This window comes from Orbicella franksi, chromosome 8, assembly GCF_964199315.1.
Source record: "Orbicella franksi chromosome 8, jaOrbFran1.1, whole genome shotgun sequence".
In the NCBI taxonomy this organism is placed as follows: Eukaryota; Metazoa; Cnidaria; class Anthozoa; order Scleractinia; family Merulinidae; genus Orbicella; species Orbicella franksi.
In genome coordinates this window covers 2,933,359-2,954,484 of record NC_138152.1, presented here as the reverse complement: position 1 = coordinate 2,954,484, position 21,126 = coordinate 2,933,359, and the positions used below count along the sequence as shown (strand labels likewise).

The following is a 21,126-nucleotide window of genomic DNA, read 5'->3' as shown; positions in this document are numbered from 1 at the left end:
AACTTCTCGTTTGTTGGTGGGGCGATGTTGACGGACACCCACACGGGGTCCATTATACATCGATGAGTACAAGCACTACGCACTGATGGTCCCACATAAATAGAAAGATGAAATTTCTTTATCACGTGAAATTGAAGAGCATATCCATCAATGTTGGTGGAGAATTTAAGACGACGCCAGAGACCTGCAAATAATAAAGAAGACATTCTTGCAAAACCAAATCAAACGCTAATCACCTTGGAGTGTCGGGTAAAAACTGCTGTAATAAGTGCAAAGGTTAAATGAAACCTAATTTCAGAACTTATTTTTTCGGTGTTATTATCCTCAACATTAGTTGGAAAAATAATATGGGTCAGTTTTTTTCGGACGTTTAATTTTCGGACTCACATGTCGCCTGAATTGTAAGCAACGCTTGATGCTTTATCAAGGCCCAATAAGTGACAATAAAGTTTATGTCTGTGGATGCTGCTCAGTTTTGTTTGTGTAAAAATCCAATAATTGTCTGTTGTCGATGAATAAGAGCGCCCGCCGATGCATGTTTTGTATAATCAGTAAAACATGACAAATTGGACTTCCCCACTTTCGTGTGAAAACGTACATCGAACTCATAAAATATCTCTAGTTTTTAAATACGTTTAAGGTTGATAAATGTTTGAGAACATATTAAAAGCTTAGCATATGTGAAACTTAGAGTGGAGTAATGTGGAGCTCTTGCAAAAGAAGCAGCGACACGTTTGGAGTAGACAAAGTAAATATTTTGGACGATTAAAATTTCGGCCACTTAAAAATATTGGACGGTTTTATGTTAGGACAGTTGTCCGAAATTTAAATCGTCCGAAATTTTTTTGCAAGTAAACTATTCCGCGCAAAGTCGTGCAACTTATTAGCGTTTGTTTACGCTTTTATTTTTTACAAAGTGATCAGTATTGTGAAATGCGCTTCTCAACTTGTAACTTCTCAGATTAATATGAGAATTTGCATTTATCAGTGTATATTTTATAGCTACGAGTTTTGCTGCCTTTTGTCGAGCCTGCATGGCGAGTCATAACGCAGATGTCACGATTTCCTGGTACACGTACGGAGAACTAATTTAATGATATTCCTTACAGACGTCAAGGATGAGACATAACTTGGTCCAAAGCAATCAGGTGTCTCGACACCGTTTCTTTCCGGACCATAACAAGCATTTTCAATCAGCTTTTAAACAGTCTTCCTTTCATCAGATCAATAAGAAAATTACACCAGCAATTGGAAATGGATTGAGGTTTGGTACAATCAGGAGCCATAATCGGGGACGGAGACCGTAAGTCTTGGGATCCGCGCGCACCTATGATATGGGACAATTTTTCTATTTTTAGAACAAATTGCGCCATCCCGACGTCATATATCCGCGCGGATCCACGCACGTGTCGGGGGTTCTCGCGTGGATGTTGTCACGTTGCGTGATCAAATGGTGAGAGTTGCGAGATTCTCTTGCAGATTTTTCACAGCGATGGCAGGGAATAAGGCAAGGAATTAGATACAGGGCTCTTATATGTAGTTTAATGCTCTGAGCGGATGGAAAAGGTGAGTTTTTCAGGGTCGAAATCAAGACTTCAATTTCGCGCTGTGAATGAATAATAATATGTGCTCGCTTCTTTAGCTCTTTAGTTCTCTTGTTACCTTCAGTTGTATTTAGTTGTACCTAGTTGTATATTAATAACTCGTCCAAACATGACCCGCCTAGATTAGCTCAGCTATCCGCGGGCATGTTGCAATTGTAATTTTAATTTGATAACAGATAAAATGTATGTATGTATGTATGTATGTCGCGCTAGTTGAACGCGTAAGCTTTTGTGTTTGTTCTGTAAAGAAAAGTTATGAAAGAAAACTCTTTACTCTGGTATCGAGTTAATTTGAGAGTTTCCCAAACAATGCTTAATCATAACCAACCCTGTTTTTGATAGTTTCTTATTGATTCTGTTTGTTTGGCGAGTTTGCAAAAGTTTTTTAAAGGAAAGTCTGACGCGTACATAAGTAGCTCATTTGCATAGTGTAGCGCGTGCACCTTCAAATCCGAGTCGGTGTTTTCAATTGTCAACAAATCTTGACAAAGATTTCTTTCGTTGTCTTTTGCGCTGAGATGCCACAACAATTTTCACCAACGCCAAAAGGCTACTAACATCATGTGTATTTCTTTAACACAGTGAAATTTTACACTGCGAAAATAAAATAGACAAGGAGTTTTGATAACTCAACCAACGAAATCGAAATGGTTTTTCGAGTTGATTAAAGACGGAAAGCGTCATCGTAACTTTGCTGATTATTTATGCTGTATTCACATATTTTCAGCTAAGCTTTTAATATGTTCTCAAACATTTATCAACCTTAAACGTATTTAAAAACTAGATATATTATATGAGTTCGATGTACGTTTTCACACGAAAGTGGGGAAGTCCAATTTGTCATGTTTTACTGATTATACAAAACATGCATCGGCGGGCGCTCTTATTCATCGACAACAGACAATTTATTGGATTTTTACACAAACAAAACTGAGCAGCATCCACAGACATAAACTTTATTGTCACTTATTGGGACTTGATAAAGCATTAAGCGTTGCTTACAATTCAGGCGAAACTCACACTTGCAATAGACCATTTTACAGTTGTCTGCTCAGTGACCTGGCCTTTGTATGGAAGCGAGGCTAGAGTTGACCTTGTTTTGATACAGACCTCACTGCTTTTGTTGTGTAAAACAAGTTGTTCTGATGCTAACTAGGTGCATTTACATGACAAAAGCAGTGAGGTCTGTATCAAAACAAGGTCAACTCTAGCCTCGCTTCCATACAAAGGCCAGGTCACTGAGCAGACAACTGTAAATTGGTCTGTTACTTTGTTTTACTTTTCGGTCGAGACTCGCAAGCGTATGGCAAGAGGAGGGAAACTTTCAAGTCCGGAAACCGTGCTATATCCAAATATATCCAACTGGTTTTTTAGCTGTGTTATGGAAAAGCTGTTAATCTTTAACATATGTGAAACTTAGAGTGGAGTAATGTGGAGCTCTTGTAAAAGAAGCAGCGAAACACAACCTGGTCAGCGATATAAAGCGGGACATAACTAAATTCGGCACTCTTATTTCACTCAAACTGGAGCAGCTTACGACAAAAATGCTGAAGCAAAATTCCAACAGACATGAACGTCTTGATTTGTGGGCCAAAAGCATCAAACCTTTCGGGAATTTCGGACGCCATTTCCCCGCGCTATATCCGCGAAAATCCACGCAGCATGTACGCGCGTGTGCTGCACATGATGGCGCAATTTGTTCTAAAAATGGAAAAATTGTCCCATATCATAGGGACAGCCCCAATACTAGAAATAGCGCGCGCTTACGGTCTCCCTCCCCGATTATGGCTCCTGGTATAGTGTATTTCTTAAGGCAATCGATATATCCGTGAAAACGATAATTCAAAGAATCAAAAATCAGTAAAACATGAATTTTGCAAGAACCAGATGTAGTACGAAAAGCAAATACCAAAGCTTTACCTTGCTTATATATGTTGTAGCGGTCTTTGCTGTTTCCAGGGTTACCACATGACAAAACATTAGAGAGTTTAAGAAACCCACGACCGCAACGACAACGTCGCTAAACAAAAGATTTAATTAGGAGAACAATGGCTGTGCACGTGCGTTATAATTCTTGGTAGATCTCATTCTCGTCCCCAGTGCTACTCGTCTTAAAATGTCCGTTTCTCCGACCACGTGACCAAAAGAAACGGAGGCTCTGGGGACGAGAATGGGTAGATCTTGGTAGAGGGGAGAGGAGAACCCATCGTTCCTTATAGCTATATAGTTTGTCAGGACAGTTAAATCGCTAATTTACAGAGGACAGCTCCTTGTAGGGAGTTGCGCTGCAAGGCTCTTGCCTCGAATCCAGATCTCCCACTGCCAAGCAGAAGTAAGATCTGGTAGTTGATCTGAGAAAGTTCGATTTGGAGCATGCGCCATAGCAGCAAGGGCCTCGCTATTACTGCGCATCTTCGTCCACAATGTTGTGAATATTGGAGAATTTGCGGGAAAGAGTGTGGGACAAATAAGTTACCTCAGTGTTCTACCCGCACTGTTCTTCGGTCCAGAGGACAAGACAGCTTTCACATTAAGCCAAAACACGAGGAAGCGCTGCTTAGGATTGTTTCGAGCAGCCAAGACTGCTTAATTGATCTCACGACGGGAACGTTTTATGTTATGAAATAATAGCTTCACTGTTTGATTAGCTCTTAATGTCCTTAACAAGAATGCCTTGTTTTACTTCCACAGTGTATTGCTTGTTGTCTGCACGCTTTTCTGCTGATTTGAAGCGATTTTAGGAGTTATCGCTTCCCAGGTTTTCCCACTTTGAGAAATTTTTATTAGAGTTCTGTAGTATTTCTACCTCCAAAACCCAATCGTAAATATTCCCATACAAAGTCTCGCTATGACGCAAGCTGATCATCGCACACAGCTTGAGCTTGGGCGGCCTGTGTTTGCGCCAGTTGTCTCGAGTAAATTACGCAACAACTAAACTTCAAAGGCAGCTTTAATTAATGCTGCCTCCACATGCAGCTACCACAAACTGGTCAAGTAGGTGTGGGTCATGGCTGATATTTTCGACCGTTATTTCGGTCAACGAAACCAGCAAAATGTAAAGAGCACTATTCACGCTAAGCAACTGAGCAGAACACGGTGATTTAAAATATTTGTTATTTTTTAACACGGCGTATTACACGTTTGTAAATTAACAGAAGCAATTCCAATGTGCTGAACAACATTTTTTTTATTGACAGCTGCTCACTATAAGGTTTCCAGCATCAGCTACGGTGTTGCAAGAGCTTAAAATATCCCGATTACATCACCTTTAACCTACATATGGTTAAAACATATTTTAAGAATCCTTAATCGGTGGCGGACACTGAAAGCTATAAAGCTTACCTACTGTTAACAAGTTCTTACTATACCTTGCAGTTTTTAAGAGGCCGTCGACATATTCACTCGTTCTCCGCTTAATGTCCACTGAACATTCAGGTAATACTCCACCCCCAGCCCCCTACCGCCTCCTTAAAGTCCACTTGGGATTTTGCAGCCTCTGCCTTCCGGTTGCTACGAATGTAAAGATATCTACATAACGTTTTGCTTTTAAACCGTGGTAGAAACTATTAAAAACCATTTACCCATTTACCCACAGTATTCAGAAGAGAAAGCCACAATCCTCGGTACCAGGCTTTAAAAAGCCGTCATGAGTCAGACTCTTTCACCATTGCACTTTCTTATTACATCGGAGTATGCTCAAGTCTCAGTTTCTGGCTTTACTCTAAACGTCTTTCTTGAACTGCCTGTTGATTGCACGCTCAAGGAAAAACTTTCTGGTTTTCTTTGTTGTGTGCCTTCCTAGACATGGAGTAAACTTTTATTAAATTGATCATTTTTTAGTCAAAAATACCCCTCACTAACGTCCAAAACTTGAGTCGCTCTGAAGGTCGAGGGGACGTTAAGCGGCCTGGAAACAAGGGAATATGTCAAGCGCCATGGTGTCTCTGCACGTGCAGTTGTTGGTTCTTTCATTTATTTTATTTATTTATTTATTTATTTATTTAACATTTCTTTATACACGGTTAAAAATCATCAGGTAATACTAATATTTAAAGTTATATATATATATGCATATACAAAAAAAAAAATTAATACTAATAAACTACTAATAAACAGTCCATGCTAAATACTAATTAATAAAAATTGAAGTAGTAAATCCTAATTTAAATTTTCATTGGCTGAAACATTTGGAAAACCAACATAAAGATACCAAAAGGTTGGTCTGTTAAAACCCACCCAAAACATTTCGAAAATGCAATAGCCTCTAACTGTATTATAAATGTAACATTTTGTAAATTGCAATATAGTAAGTTTACAGGAAAACATATTCTATATTTTCCATTTCCCCATAATTCACTCTGTTTGTTTCCCAAAAAATTTTGCATAAAATATTGTTGTCAAATGGAATATGACCTCCCAAGAGCATTTAATTTAAAACTAAAGGTTTAAGGAAAATTTAGGGGAGGGGGCAGACAGAGTGAATTATGGGAAATTGGAAAATAGAGCGATAGAATACTGGCAGCTGGTCTTTTCTCTTAGCTATAGGGCCTGAAGATTGTTTACCCGTGAACGCTTCATGTCTCGACCCAAATTCCTTCTCCCTTCGTAAATTTGAGAGAAACCAGAATGCCAGCAATCTGGAACACATACAGCAAACTGACTCTAACCTTATTCAAAATTGAGTGATGTACATCATCATAGTGCAGCTTCTAACGTGACATAGCTTTACCACAGTCTTTTTGAGAAAATTTCACGTGATATCTTATTGAGAAGCGTTGCGTGACGACCAAAATAACGGTTGCCGAGGAGACGAGCTGACACGCCGCACACAAATACATCAATGAAACCCTGAAATGATTGAAAGATAGCTTTCCCAAATTTTAATCACTCATTGTGACCGCTTTTGAAATCACTCTTAAAACAAAACTTAAGAAAAGGACAACCTCATTCTCAGGTTTTCTCATCTTCCCGGGCCGGGAAGATGAGGGAGTCTGGGAACGAGGTTGGACACTGGACATTTTCCCAGAAAGCAACAAAGCAATTTTAGCATAGATTTTTACGTTTTCTTCGCATCAAAAACAACAAAAACAAGTAGCTTTATTTGTATGACGATAAGTACATACAGTGTTGCCAAAGCTTTTGTCAACTAAAACTAAAACAGGAATGATTTTCGTGATCACATAATGAGGTTATGACAAAGCAATCAAATTTTGATGCTTCTCACATGGGAAGTAATTTACATTAAAATTCCGGTTGGACCATAAAACATGTTCATAGTAATTCGTTAATTTATTACACTTAACCGAGCTGGAAGGATGGCACTATCTTGCGCGTTGTCTTGTCAAATTGACACTCGGTCAGGAAAGCTTAACTTTAATTGGCCGAGATCTACTTTTAGGGGTTTATGGACCTCGACTGCGTCTTGGTCAGTAAACACGCATACAACGCATCTCAACCACTGAGTCCCCTTGATCTCACACTTGCTTGCTACTTTGCAAAGATGGACACCTTATTTGTCTGGGGTGGGTGGGGAATTGCCTAACTCCTTTACGGCTCTCTCCAAGTCCTTCCGGGTTAATTGATTTCGGTGACGTATCCGAAACAAACGGCCCGCAGTAGCCTACACAATAACAGAATGCGCATGCGTTTGGATCAGCAGCAGAATGTTTCTTGTTGATTTCGGCTAAGCTTCAGGGATTTCATTTCAGTTTTCGTGTGCAAACTTGCTGCCATCTTGGCCAACAGCATCAAAATCAGTGTGCATTCATCATAGTTGTCGCTAAGAGTTTTCGTTAATAGTTAATTGATGTGTATCAGATGATAGTAATTTTTAATGTTTTAGACTTTATAGCCTTGTAAATTGCGTAAATCTTCGTATTTTAGGAATACACGTACGTATTTTGAACGAGCTTGTAAAGCTCTTAGACTAACGTGTCTAAATCAAGTATTGTATTGCATTGCATTGCATTGCACTGTATTGTATTTCGTGCTTGTGTTTGAATTACGTGTGAACATTGAATATGAAGTGAATTAACCCTTAATATTGCAGTCGGACTTTTTACCCAAGTTGTGTTGTATTCCATGGCATACAAAAAGGTTGGAAGTTGGAATTGTATGTTGAAATTAAATTCATGTGAAGCACGACATCTGAACCAAATTATAATTTGTCTTCTTGCAGTTGCATGTAAATAGATTAATGCACTTTGGGTCATCCTGCTCCTTTTTGCCGGCTTTTCTTACATTTTTCACAGGACGGCTTTGGATTGTGCTTGGTTGTTGTCTGCTATGTTTTCAGGGGTTCGGCACGAATCAGCGATGATCGAAATGCCTTTTTACCTCCTAGTTAGTTCGGCTGGAATTGAGATCGGCGTTTGAATCAATTCAGTCGGGCTAAATTAATTTGGTTTGACCCAATGATTCGAATTCGATTCGGATCATGTGAAGTACGGCGTCTGAGTCCCGTCCATATTACGAAGGAGGAATCTAAAAGCGGAGGTTTCACTCTGAAAGCGCAACAAATGTTTTCCATCCACACTATGCCGGAGGAATTTTAAAACGGAACAATAACCGGTCATTTTAGATTTGCGTTTGAGGGAAACTCGTCGTTTTCTAAAAGCCGAGCTCCGTTTTAAAAACGTTTTCCGGCCACACGAACACAAAAAGCCGTTCGTTGGGCATGGTAAATTGAGTGGTGAGGTGACTTCTTTGTATGAATGAAATACAGTAATCTGAAAAGCGTGGATTAGTACGTATTGCATAATTCGGACCGCTAACGGAAAAAATCCGAATTCTTCTTTTCATCGCAGACCTGTTCAGCCACATAATGAATAACTGAACGAAGTAAGGAGAGAAAATAGTGTGGTTTTACTTTTAGTTTATTTATCCGCTTTCGCTGTTTAAAGATTAGAAAACACGAAGTGGATGTTTCGGTGAACTTTTCAGCAGCAATTGTTTTCTCAGTTTAGTAACCATAGCACGTACGTACCAAGAGAACATTCTCTTGCTGGTACTGTACCAGGTTTTACAGTGCTGCAGTCAGGGTGTTTCATCCGCATTGCGCTTGAGAACAGAGAGCTTGAAAGTTCACAATGATTCGATAATTCAGGGATCTAAATAAAGCTAAAACCAGGTCACTGAGCAGTAATGTTAACACTAATAGAAAAAGTTAGCCAGATCTTACAATGATCAAAGATGTTGAATAGCGAAGTGTGAAGTAATCATTGTACAATAGTTAAAACCACAGTGCTAAAAATCTGCCGCGCAAATTCTTCTTCATGGAGAACTATTCAGAAAAACTAGATGTTTTATGAAACTTGAAATACATGAAACCAGGCAAATGGTTGTCACTAAGTCAATTCAATTCCACTGGCAATGAGAACTTTTTTTTTTACTGATACCTTACTAATACCTCACAAATAACGCTTGACCATTTTCGGTTTGTTAAATGGACAATTTTTCATCTTGCTATAAATCTGGCCTAATTAATAATTACCAGTACTTTAGTATACATCGTGCATAAAGTAGTTGAGTTTTTCTACAGTAATGTAATGTTCACATGACCATGGCCAGTTGTTTTAAAACAACATTCATTTTGCTGATCTGTTCCAGCGATATAAGATCCTCCCCCTCCTCCACAGGAGTCAGGTTTATCATCTCCACTGCCACCACCAGAGTACCCTCCACCGCCGCCAGCAGCTCCTCCTATTCCAGGTGCACCAGCACCACCACCAAATCCTCCGTCCGCATTGTTATGCCGGGCTCTTCCGCCCACTCCTCCCTGCAAAAATCCCTTACCTCCTTCTCCACCTACCGCTATTTTGCCAAAAAAATTCGTTCCACCTCTCCCACTGGAGTGAAACCCACCACCACCCCCACCTAAAAGAAAAGAAATATAGACTCATTGCTGTATCTATTATACCTGGAATGGACGTTTTTCATTCGTTTTAGCAATATTCTCTTCTCATTTCTTTGTAACGTTTTATACAATTAAAGATAACGTCATTGGTTTGCAGTTGAAGGAACAATGAATAAAAATGGGAAAGGTATGTAGATTTAGCGAATCAGAGCTACCTATGCATGGTAAAATATAAACTAGTGGAGGTTTAAAATTGATCAACGAGGTTTAAACTGAAACTTCATGGAAAACAAAAAGCAAACAACAACAAAACAAAAGCAAAACAAAAAAGCTGTGCGTTCTTCGATTGTTTTTACTCATTTTAGTCTAATCACTCACGCTCGCTTGTTGTTTGTGATTGGCTACCCTAGTGGACAAGATGGAGCTATCTTGCCCGCTCGGGATCACCCCCTGTTTTCCGCAAGAATATGGGATTGTTCTTTATGCCATATAATAAATCTTTTTTGACCAAGCTTGCTCGGCCATAACACCGACGTTACAGCGGTGATAAACATCGTATTCCAATGCATTTTAATACTAAACTTAACGTTTTGTATGCTAGTCAACATTCGTTTTCAAAAGTGACCGTTACAATTTTTGAAATACTATTTATATTCGGCGTAATTATTAAAAGTCTGGACCCTAGACTGAGAAAAACTGATCAATGATTGCAGCAGTAATTTGACCTATCTAGACGACATGAGAAGTAACAGCTGAAAGTAAGGTGATAGCACCTTTAGGGTTACCATTTTGCAGCAGGAGCTTTCTCGGATCTTTAAGAGCGGTTAGTAGCAAAGATGGTAAAGAACAAATTCGGAAGCAACGAAAGGTGAGTGTGCGAATGAGGTCGATTTTCTACTTGTGAGGTGTGAATGAGTCATACTAAGTGTAGAGGCCTTTGAATGTCTTCTTCCGGAGACAAATACCTGGGACCACTTTCACATGAAAAGGTCGGGGATGCTGGGCATCTCGCTTAGGGCTATAAATTAAGTATTGCAGTTTCACTTTGGGTTTACATGACGAATCGCCACTCTTTTTAGCTGTCAAAGTATTATTTAGGGTGGACTCGAAGAAATAATAATAAAAAGCCACTCTCGTTTCCATTTCCAGGTTCGATTTCCCCCGATCTCCCCAGTACGGTCCACTAGTGTGGTCTCCTTTCCTGAAGAACAGCTGGTAATCAAGCCTGTTCCGTGCTAAATGGTATCTTTTAGGAGTCAAGAAAAGCTCGAGCTACGTCCAGGTAGATCTCGTTTAGGAGTTTTTAAATCAAAATTTCAGACGAGCATCCACGAATTTTTCATACAGGAGTACCCCCCTCCCTCCCGGGGGACAGCCGTGTTGTCGGGGCAGCGTATTGACATTGATGTCTAAACATGGAATCTTATTGTCTTTTTCAAATTAAAGTAAATTTGATGCTATCTTGTCGACTATTTAGACTTCATATAAACTCAGTAGCAGTGTTTTTGCTATCAAACATGCTGAAAGTGAGGTGTCATCAACATATCTGAACCAAAGGGAAGGCCATCTTTGTTGCAAGCCGCTCTTAAAGATCTGAGAATGCTCCGGCTGCAAAATGGTCACCCTCTTGGTAAAATGCTGAACGTTATATCTCTGATGAGCTTAACAATAAGATTCCTGTAAAAACTAATGTTGATTACATAATGTATTGTTACCTGCATAATCACCATCAGCAATCTGTGCTCCATGTCCATGGCTCCCTCCTGACCATGATCTGTACCCAGGGTTCCCTGTTGTGCTCGTGCTGGCATCACATCCTGCATGTCTTGAGGATACCCTATCAACGCCTCCTCCACCTCCAGCTATTATCAATGGCGTGATGCTTCTTCTCACCACAAATGTTCCGCCACCGCCCCCAGAACCATAGCGTCCTTTGTTAATTCCTCCTTCTTGGCCAACCAGTATTTGAATAATTTCACCTTTGCACAAGCTGAAAGTTCCAATCATTCTTGCACCTCTTCCTCGAAACTGAGCACTGTCATTCCCTGTATCGTACCCCCCTGCTGCTCCTACTGCTTCTATTCGATAATCACTAGTGTACGGCACAGTCCACAGCTGAATACCGCTGGACAGTGTAACTTGACCGTCATGATCCTGACCTGCGTAGTGACTACCAAGTGTTGTTGGACCATTTCTTCCACTCGCATTGAGATTTGTAAAGACCGCACTGAAAGCTGGGTAATCAAAATAACAAGTTATTATGCAAAGATTTACATTTGCATGTCTTTGATTCGTTGTACAAATATTTGTGTTTATTATTTCTTCCTTTCCTTTGACCGACAGCCCACCATATGACCTGTAAATAAATGCCTACAAATAATGGACTGCTCACGTGTGGTACTGTCTAAACGTGTTTTGCTACAAATAATAATCTGCTAATGCGTAATTGAAACCATATTCTCCAGTGAAAAACGGCAGATCGCTTCCCTGGTCTGAGCTGTCAGAGAGTGATTAAAATATGAAAACTGACAAATTTGGTGATCGAATGAGAAAACGATTATTGTACTCGGTTACCGCAAAATATCCTGATTTGTCAGTGTCTCGCAGATCAATTATTTGTCTCAGCCTTCGGCTTCGGCAAATAATTGATCTGCTCGCCACTGACAAATTACGATATTTTGCTCAAACTCGTCCAATAATTGTCAATTGATAGAAAGTAAAGCTGCTCAACGCTGCCTCTCCTTACATCTTCAGGCTTTGTTATTCGCATGGAGTAAATTAGTTAGTTGCCGTTGCAAAGTTGAGCAGCAGTATTTCCCGATAAAAGGAATTGATAGGCGTCTGAAAGTTGGAGGGAAATATACTAGTCTATAAAGAGTCTTCGATTCATTTTATCTCTTTTCAACAGAAACAAAAACACTCGACATTTGATTTATAAGGAAAATTGACCCAAAAATACACCTATAGAAACGATTTACGAGATAGGATCTGTGCTCGGTATCTGATCTATGCCCCAAGGGCAATTTTAGACGACAATTTTAAATAAATCTGCTCTTTAAGTCTGAATTTAAGCGCTTTCGTGAACTGACGGAAGTAAAAGAGATAGGGGAGTTAGGACAAGCGGGAGATGATAGGAGCAGGGGGAGGGGGGGGGATAGATTGGGGTAGCACGTGTCTCTTCCCCGGCATGAGTCATTATAAACCAGAGGCATATCAACCAGATCTAGTTGATATGCTTCTGTTATAAACTGACAGCAAGCTGCTTTTCCACATTCCATTTTGTACATCCTGATTAGTCTTTGAGACGAAGAGTTCATGGTCTGAACGTGACATAACAGGTCATTTAAAATATTTAGGTTACCAATGAAGTTGTTTTCTTCAGGCCCATCCTTGCAACTGCAGTTGAAGGAGCCTTCGGTGTTATTGCAGATCTCATAGACACTGCAATTGTCTGTTTTGATGGCACACTCGTCGATATCTAAATAAGGAAAGCGAATTTTAGCTAAGTAGGTTATATTTGAACTTCATTGCATGCTTTTTCTGATTATTTTCATTCAAGTGAACATTTAACAACAAAACGTACTCAGAAATAGGTGAAAAAGAAGTTTATAGTTACCAGTACAACTGCTGCCATCTCCACTAAATCCATCCTTGCAGCTACAATTGAAGGATCCCTCAGTGTTATTACAGATTGCATGGAGGCTGCAGTTGTCTGTTTTGGTGGCACACTCGTCGATATCTAATCAAAGGTAATCAATTACTTGGCCAGCTAGAAAATAAGCGCTGGACTCCGACCCAGCCTCAGATATCAGTTTAAATCAGTACAAAAGTTCTAAGAGATGAGCGGCGTTTTTGTTAAGGCAGATCAGTCCAGACTACTTTCACAAGAAACTGGCCTAAAACTCAATTCTCAACTTTTAACTTAAACTGTTCGGGTTTAAATACGTCTTGCAAAGAAGCCATGTAACTTATCCTTATTAAACAGCTAAGAATTGATAAATTTGGCAGCAATTTAGCAAGGCAGTAATACTGCTCGTAAGCTCTCTTAGCCTCACCTTTTTCGCATTGTTCCCCAGTGTAACCAGCTTGGCATTGACAGAGATACTGTTTGACCGTATATCCGTTCAGGCAAATTGAATCATGAAGACATGGGTTACTGAAGCACGGGTTCTGATGAGAAGAAAATACGCCTCTTCATGATCAGTTTCATTTTTGTTGTTGTTGCTTTTTTATTGTTTGGTCTAATTAAAAATCATGAAAATATATCTTCTACTCAGAGAAGTTGTTCACCTCAGTGCCTATGTACAGAAAGCCTTCCCGCTTTTTAAGATCTTCAGAGTGTTTCGCGTGGTCTGAATCGCTAAGCTCGCAGATAAACTTCTCGTCAGTTGGTGGGCCGATGTTCACGGATACACACACGGGGTCCATTATACAACGATGAGTACAGGCACTACGCACTGATGGTCCCACATAAATAGAAAGATGAAATTTCTTTATTACGTGAAATTGAAGAGCATATCCATCAATCTTGGTAGAGAATTTAAGACGACGGCAGAGACCTGCGAATAAAAACGAAAATAAAGCGGTTTGAAATTGAGGTGTCGTAAATTGAGAGAATCCACCAGAAGTTCGAGTGACAAGTGGACAAAAACTTAGTACCAACATTATTTACATTGCATTGCAAACCTCTATGCGACTGTTTTAAATATCTTCTTAAAAGAAATCATTTCTAACAGCACCAATGTCGAAAACAAAGTTAACGTTCATATGAAACATTCGAAAGTACTGATGAATGAAACCTGTGTTTGCACAATTTCGATTTTTCTATGAACTTGGAAATTTATTTCCTCGACTTTCCATAGGAAATTGTTTTTGGTGTTACTTCAGGCAAATAACTAATTATATATTCATAAATTTCAACACATATGCTTTAAACATTTACAAGCAGTAATTTAATTCATAAATGTAAACTATGAGCAAATAACCTATGTTGTTGTTGCTCAACGAGTTTGCCAAGCACAAAGGTCCCTGGAGAGTCCTTTGGCCGGGACGAAACGAAAGCCTGCATCAGACTAGCCACGAACAATGTCTTATCACAAGTAACTGTCAACTGTTATATAATAAATGACCATAAATAAGTACTTGTATGAAGGCTCCAGCAATTAAGGATTTTAATTAATGATGATATTTGAAAATTATCTAAAAATTGCATGCACGAGCTTTTAGAAAGATCCTTAACTGCACTTGCACCCATGCGATTACCGTTTCTAATTTTCCGGTGTTTACTTGTCCTGGTGGGTGCGGGCATTTTCCTGCAGTTTATTGGAACAGGTGTTTTTCATAATTCACAAGAAAAAAATTACTCGTTTCTGATTGGCTAAATAGGAGTGCAGTTTTCAAGTAACACGAGTGCAAATTTGAAACACGTGCACGAGGGCAAATTTGAAACACAAGGGCAAATTTAAAACACGGGCGCAAATTTAAAACACGAGTGCAACTCTTAACGCGAGTGCAAATTTGTAACACGAATGCAACTAACAACGATCATATCTGAAGTTAGTACGATAACACTCGAGGACTATAGACTGTCATCCGAGGTATTCCGACGGTGGTCAAGTTTCGGCCATGTGAGTATCATTCTGAACAATCCAATTGTCTTACATTTGTTTTCCTTCACAGTGCATTGTAAGAACTTTGTAGTTAATCACAAATAAAACATGTTTTAGCGCCCAAGTTGTTGTTGCTATGTATAAAAAATTGGCTCCGGCGTTCTTTTAGCTGTGCGTGTATCGAGCTGCCAGTGCCCTTGAATTGGGAAGTTTGGAGAGCACTCAAGATGCAAGATTTGATCTCGGCTGCGCCTTGAGCAGCTCTTACGCTTCTCTCGTGCTCTCCAAACTTTCTCGCCTGCATCCATAACTCGATATACGCATGTTAAGCATAAACCAATCTTTCTTCAGTGTGACTTCCAACAGAACGGGCTGCACCACTGTAATGTATGAAAATATACTGGTACACATTAAACGTGCAGAACGAATTTTTGGCCTTTCAGCAAAATTTGTAACGAGACGGCGTATAGAAGCCAGATTAAGCGAAACGAATCGTAAAGAGGCGAAGAGACACGGTTTGAGACTGAATAGCTGGTCGCCGGCAAGAAGTTCTAAGAATAAGTTAGTTCCACAGCCACTTTGACAATGTTATGACGCAATTTATCATCAATAAGAGGACAGACGCATAAAAAACTGACGTCAATTTAAATTGTACGAGTTTTGCTGTTTCTTGCCGAAAGCGCAAGGCGGATAAAAACACTGCAACAGAACTCGAGAAATACAGTCGAACCTCCAGTTGCGACCACCTCTCCTCAGCGATCAGTTTTCCAAAATACCAAAAGTTTCCCAGTCGAATCACTATATTTGGAACCTCTTGTAAGCGACCACCTCTCGTTGGCGACCGTGACCACTTTTAGAGCTAAACGTTTGAAATTTTCTTTTGTTTTTAAGACCACTTTACAGATGATAGAGCGGAAATTGGATAATAGGGTGTTGCAACATTATCGTATTCCGGGTTAGTACAGGAGACAGAAATTTCTCAATGGGAGAACCGGATTTTTTTCTTCTCAAAATTGACTGTTCACATGAATAAAACATTGCATCGGCATTTGCGCATGGCGTAAGTCTATACCATATTCTAATCAGGCAAAATTTCAGACCCAATATTGTCTTACTCTCGTAAGCCACACCTCCCGTAAGCAACCACCTGGACTTGACATTTAGGGTGGTCCGTTACGAGAGCTAGGTTCGACAACTGTATACACTGCAGTGACGCGCCATTTAACTGTCCGATAAGAAATTCTTTTATATCAAAACTCATTACAAGAAAAATAGAAAAGGCCGACGTTCGTTTCCAAAGAAAATTTTCATTTTTATAGCTTAGTCAACGCATTTTATTACTTTTCAAATAACTGAGAAAATCCCTTCATTGTGATTGGCTGAAAGCAGGCCAATTTATCGTTAGTTTTTAATTTGCCCTACAGTGTACAAATTAACGCGCGCGCTTTTTTGTATGAAGGCTCGAGCAATTAAGGATTTGCACTACTTGTAATATTTGATCCTAATTTTCCGGCGTTCATTTTAAACTTAATTTGTCCTGGTGGGTCCGTGCATTTTCCTGCAGTTTTTGCAGCAGGTGTTTTAATAGCGTGGTTTTCAAATGCGTGTTGTAAAACCAAAACCAAACCAATTACTTTCCCCTCTTTTTTTTTTTTTCGCTGGCCGGTTTTCGCGCTGCGCTTTTCTGAGTTGTTCTTTCCAGGCGTAACGTTTGAGCTCATAGGTCGATTAAAGAGTTTTTTATTGTAGATATATTGTGAAGACTGAGAACAATTATTAAGGAAAACGTACTATTGGCTAATATGCGCAAATGATATCTTGAAAACTTAGAAAACCCAAGTTGTACATTCTGAAGAATGTTCTTCACTTGCTCTCGGGAAAGTTTGGTCCAGTTTACCCCCGCACAGAACAAAATAAAGACACGTTTTTCCCTTATTCGCGATCGGAAGAGAATTCTTTGCCAAGGATTTCGATGTTATCATTACCAGTACTGAATTGAAAGAGCTATTCTGAGTAAAGCTTGTCGGCTTACCTAGATAAAGAAATGGGAATTTACTTACCATAGTGGTCAGCAGCCGTGGAGCAGTGAAGCCAGCCTCCCCAAAGAAATACAAATAGAAGAGGAAGCGAAGGGAGAGGAGAACCCATCGTTACTTAATTAAAGTTTGTCAGGAAAGTCAAGAACACAGCTTTTTCTATAATTTAAGTAGCCTGAACTGTGTTGCAAGGCTCGCCAAGAGCGTGAGTTGCCGACCACCTGGAACCGATGATTTATCGCTGTGTTATAACTTACTTATAACACAACATCACATTTCAATAATTACGTGCACATTAATGTGTCTTTTAAGAACTCGTTAAATTCGTAATGATGACAACCTACTGCTAACACCTGCGTCGACTAAAAGAGTAAAGATCACATATGTGAAGGACAAATAAAAGAAAAGTGGTCATTTTAGAGATTATGTATTAGTTGGAACAATATTTACGAAATGGACCTGCGTACCCCCCGTGTAAATATCTTAACAACACTCACGAATATTTTAAAAGAACAAAGATGCTGTCAAAGAACACACCACTAAAGATCCTATTTATTTTCGGATTATTTGCTGCATAAACACTAAAAAAAAAGCTTCCAGTCCGTTGGCCTTTCTTTGTTGTGTAATTTGCTCAAGAAAGTTGGAGCTTACATTTTTAAAATTCCTTTCTACTAAAAGAGAATGTGCCATAAAAAATCAAAGGAAAGCGCTCGTGGTGTGTGGGGTTTTAACTTTTTAAAAATACAATTCTCTTGGAGCACCATCATTTTGTTTATTAATTTGTACATGATTTATTACCTGGCAAAGAAGACGCAAGTTGGAAACTTGGATCTACTTGCGAGTCCGTTTGGCCAGGGCTTAAGTGTGTATTGTGGAGTTACGATACAAGCAGAAAGTTTGGAGAGCACTCAAGAAGCGAATGAGTAGTTCGACACCCAGTCGAGAGCAACTCCAGTTTCTTGAGTACTCTCTAAACTTCCCGCGTGCATCAAAACATGAACCCTGTGCATAAAGGGCGTCTAAATTTGAATAACAATATCTCTACATCATTAGCCTCACATTCATGTGAATAATCCTGAACATGAATGCGAAGCTAAGGATGTACAAGGTATTGTTACTCAAATTTAGGCGCTATTTATACAAAGGGTCTACTGCCAATGGAAAGGAATTTCTCCTGCGTAGCAAAGTTAAATATAATAAGTTTGAAATCGCTGCTTTGCATGCTTTGTTATTATTACGCATCAGTTATATCTGGCATCCACTCTTCATCTCGCTCTTTAATTTTGAAGCATTCACCTGTTTAATTAAAGAAGTCAATATTGAATACTAAAAGTAATTTCACCGTATAGGCCGAATTTAAAGATAATCAATAATTGAAGAACTCAAGTAGATAATAGAGATGGTTTGAAACTTCAAGACTCCACAGACAGAGAAAAATACGCCACTGTATTGCTTTTGAATGTAATCATTTTGTTTAGGTAATTTATCAGGCACATGCGAAATAACTTCTCGTTTGTATAAGATCTTCATCGTAACTATAACAGAATTCTTTTTCATTCCATATAAACTAGTTTCATTTCCTACGATAGAGTCTATCACCCTAATAGCCTTTCCTCAAGGGTAAACGATCCACATTTAATAGGCTTTTAGCTTTACTTTAATAATCATCATTCGTCTCTGCAAGGGGTCAGTTATTTGTCAAAGAAGACATTTAATTTTGTAAATTAGAGAAAGCTGTAGTTTTTTTTCCACAATCCCCTGATATTTAGAAATGAAACGAACTATAACTCAAAGCAACGAAAAAAAAAAAAAAAAAAAAACGGTGAAAATTGCTATGTTCCTCTACATTTCCTTTTTGATAGCTCAAACCAGTCAATTCAAGAAAAGATTAAAGCTTATGGACCAGGCTCAAAAACAGTTGACTGAATACATGCAAAACTATGAAACTGGCTTTAGTAGGTTATTGTATATAACATATTGTAAGTTAGGCACCGAATTGTAATTTGTTATTAGCGAAATGTCGCAAACACAGAACAAAAAATACAAAGAAAAAAATGAAACTGACTTTAGGATTAAAGGAGGGAAATAAGCCTTTGTAAGTTTAGATAGGCGGTTTTTTTTCCTGTTTCACAGCTAGCACAAGGAGTTACAAGCCAAGATATAATGACTAATAGAACCTTTGCATAAATGGCGCCTACATTTGAATAACAATGTGAGGCTCAGGGTGTGTAAGTTTTGTTATTCAAATATCGGCGCTATTTAGCCTTTGCAAAAGGTTCTTGATCATTAACGAAAGAAATTAGAGGTTTACACGATGACCACCCGTCTTTTCAAAAAATATTTTTCTAAACTGGACATTAATGACGCATGTTAACTTTGTAACAAATTTTGTTGCGCCGCGGGAAAGCTTAAAAGAAATGACTATTTTTATTCCGTTTATTTTTCACGGAATGGGGAACTGACTCTAAAGGGAGTCAATTCTGTTTTGGAACACCACAGTGATTGGGAGAAACCTGTAATTTCAGTTGTTCTTGATCTTTTCGAAGATGTTTGCTATTACAGTCGGGTCTTTTAGAGACAATATGCCTAATCACGATTTTAGACGCAATCTTTTCGGGTGGGCGAGGCGTTCAGAAATTACAGTGTTCGTATGGGAATCCGATGGAAAATAGCTTTTTCAAAAATTGAATTTTACACAATTGGTGAACTGCAACGTTAATATACTAGGTAGAAGATTGTATTCACCAAGTCTGAAGGTCGTAGCTCGGCTAGAAGACGCTCAGTTAATTTTTTCCGTACATTTATCTACAAACTTGGCTGGGTGGACGCGGTTCGGGGGAAAAAAAATTATAGGAAATTAAAAATCAACTGAGCGTCTTCTAATTTGATTAACACAATCTGCAACCTAGTATGGTAAAGTTGCGTTTCATAAGTTGTGCAAAATTCAGTGTTTAAAAAAATTTGTTTGCCATCCAATTCCCATACAAACACTGTAATTTCTGACCGCTTTGCCTACCCGCAAGATGGCGTCGAAAACCGTAGCGAGAACATCACCACGCAAAAGGTTTAATGAGTAGAACAATGGCTGTGCACGTGCGTTATAAACGAGCTTGAGCAAGTTCTCAGGACCAACAGGAGCACCGAACAGAACTAGACAATTGCGAAATTTGAAGGTAAAAGATAAATTCATTTTTTACTAGGCGTTGCCCTCTGGGTCGCGGTACTGCATGGCAATCGTACGTTGTCTAACGATTGAGGGGTCATGCACTTTGTAACACTTGTGACGCAATTAATGTAGGCGTCAATAGATATCCTTGATAAGCATATACTGGAGCTAGGATAGATCTATCCGCAAAACTCTCCGTTATGGAAATCAACCGCATTCTGACGTAGCTAATTGAAAAAAAAAAAAAAAACGTAAGCAGTTTTTGGTGCCAAATCGGTGGTAAAATGGTCCATTACACCTAAAATCGATCAAGGTTCCATTTCCGGGCTTTAAACATAATCAACACCAAACTTTTTACGGCTGTCAGAAAGGATATGAAGAGCAAAAGCTAGCCTAAGTAAAAGGGGCGAGAAAAAGGAAAGGAAAAGGGCAAGGATTTAAAAAAAGAAAAAAAAAAAAAAAAACAGAATCAGGCTTTCAGGCTATGACCTAGCCTGAAAGTGATCTCCCGCCCTCAACCTATTCACAGGACGAGATCAGGCTAAGGGTGGGAGATGGCTTTTCATCGACAGCTTACACGATCAGATAAAATTGGAAACTTATATAAAAGAAAAAATTATTTCTTCCTCGTACAAAAACTTCAAGAAAAATAAAATTTAAAACGGCTCTTTGTGGCTTTTTTGAGAACCACCGCGAAAACGGAAGTACTGGTCTTCGATCAATGTTGATTGGAAATTGGGAAAGGAAATGATACTGTCTAATGAGTCAACCCAGATCCTTCATATTTTTTAACTCAAGCCCGTTTTGGCAAGGCAAGTTTCAGAGGAAGTAGCCTCAATGACAAGCATACATAACT

General features: G+C 39.1%; 2 protein-coding genes across 2 annotated transcripts in view; both read right to left on the bottom strand.

Annotated features, from left to right (window-relative positions):
* LOC145494095 (uromodulin-like) overlaps positions 1-17,216 on the bottom strand; it is a 262,517-nt gene extending 245,301 nt beyond the window's left edge. Inside the window, exons 1-3 of the mRNA XM_081473565.1 lie at positions 17,129-17,216; positions 13,766-14,018; positions 13,515-13,651 (exon numbers count right to left, since the gene is read on the bottom strand). Coding sequence (XP_081329691.1) covers positions 13,515-13,651; positions 13,766-14,018; positions 17,129-17,216 — 478 coding nt within the window. The remainder of the gene's footprint in view (positions 1-13,514; positions 13,652-13,765; positions 14,019-17,128) is intronic.
* Positions 10,340-13,422, bottom strand: LOC145495604 (uncharacterized). Its single transcript, XM_081475234.1, has 4 exons — positions 13,382-13,422; positions 13,076-13,116; positions 12,631-12,937; positions 10,340-11,815 (listed from the first exon to the last, which is right to left on the bottom strand). The coding sequence occupies exons 1-4, from the start codon at positions 13,420-13,422 to the stop codon at positions 11,146-11,148; spliced, it is 1,059 nt and encodes a 352-aa protein (XP_081331360.1). The 3' UTR covers positions 10,340-11,145.
* Positions 17,217-21,126: the final 3,910 nt, after the last annotated feature.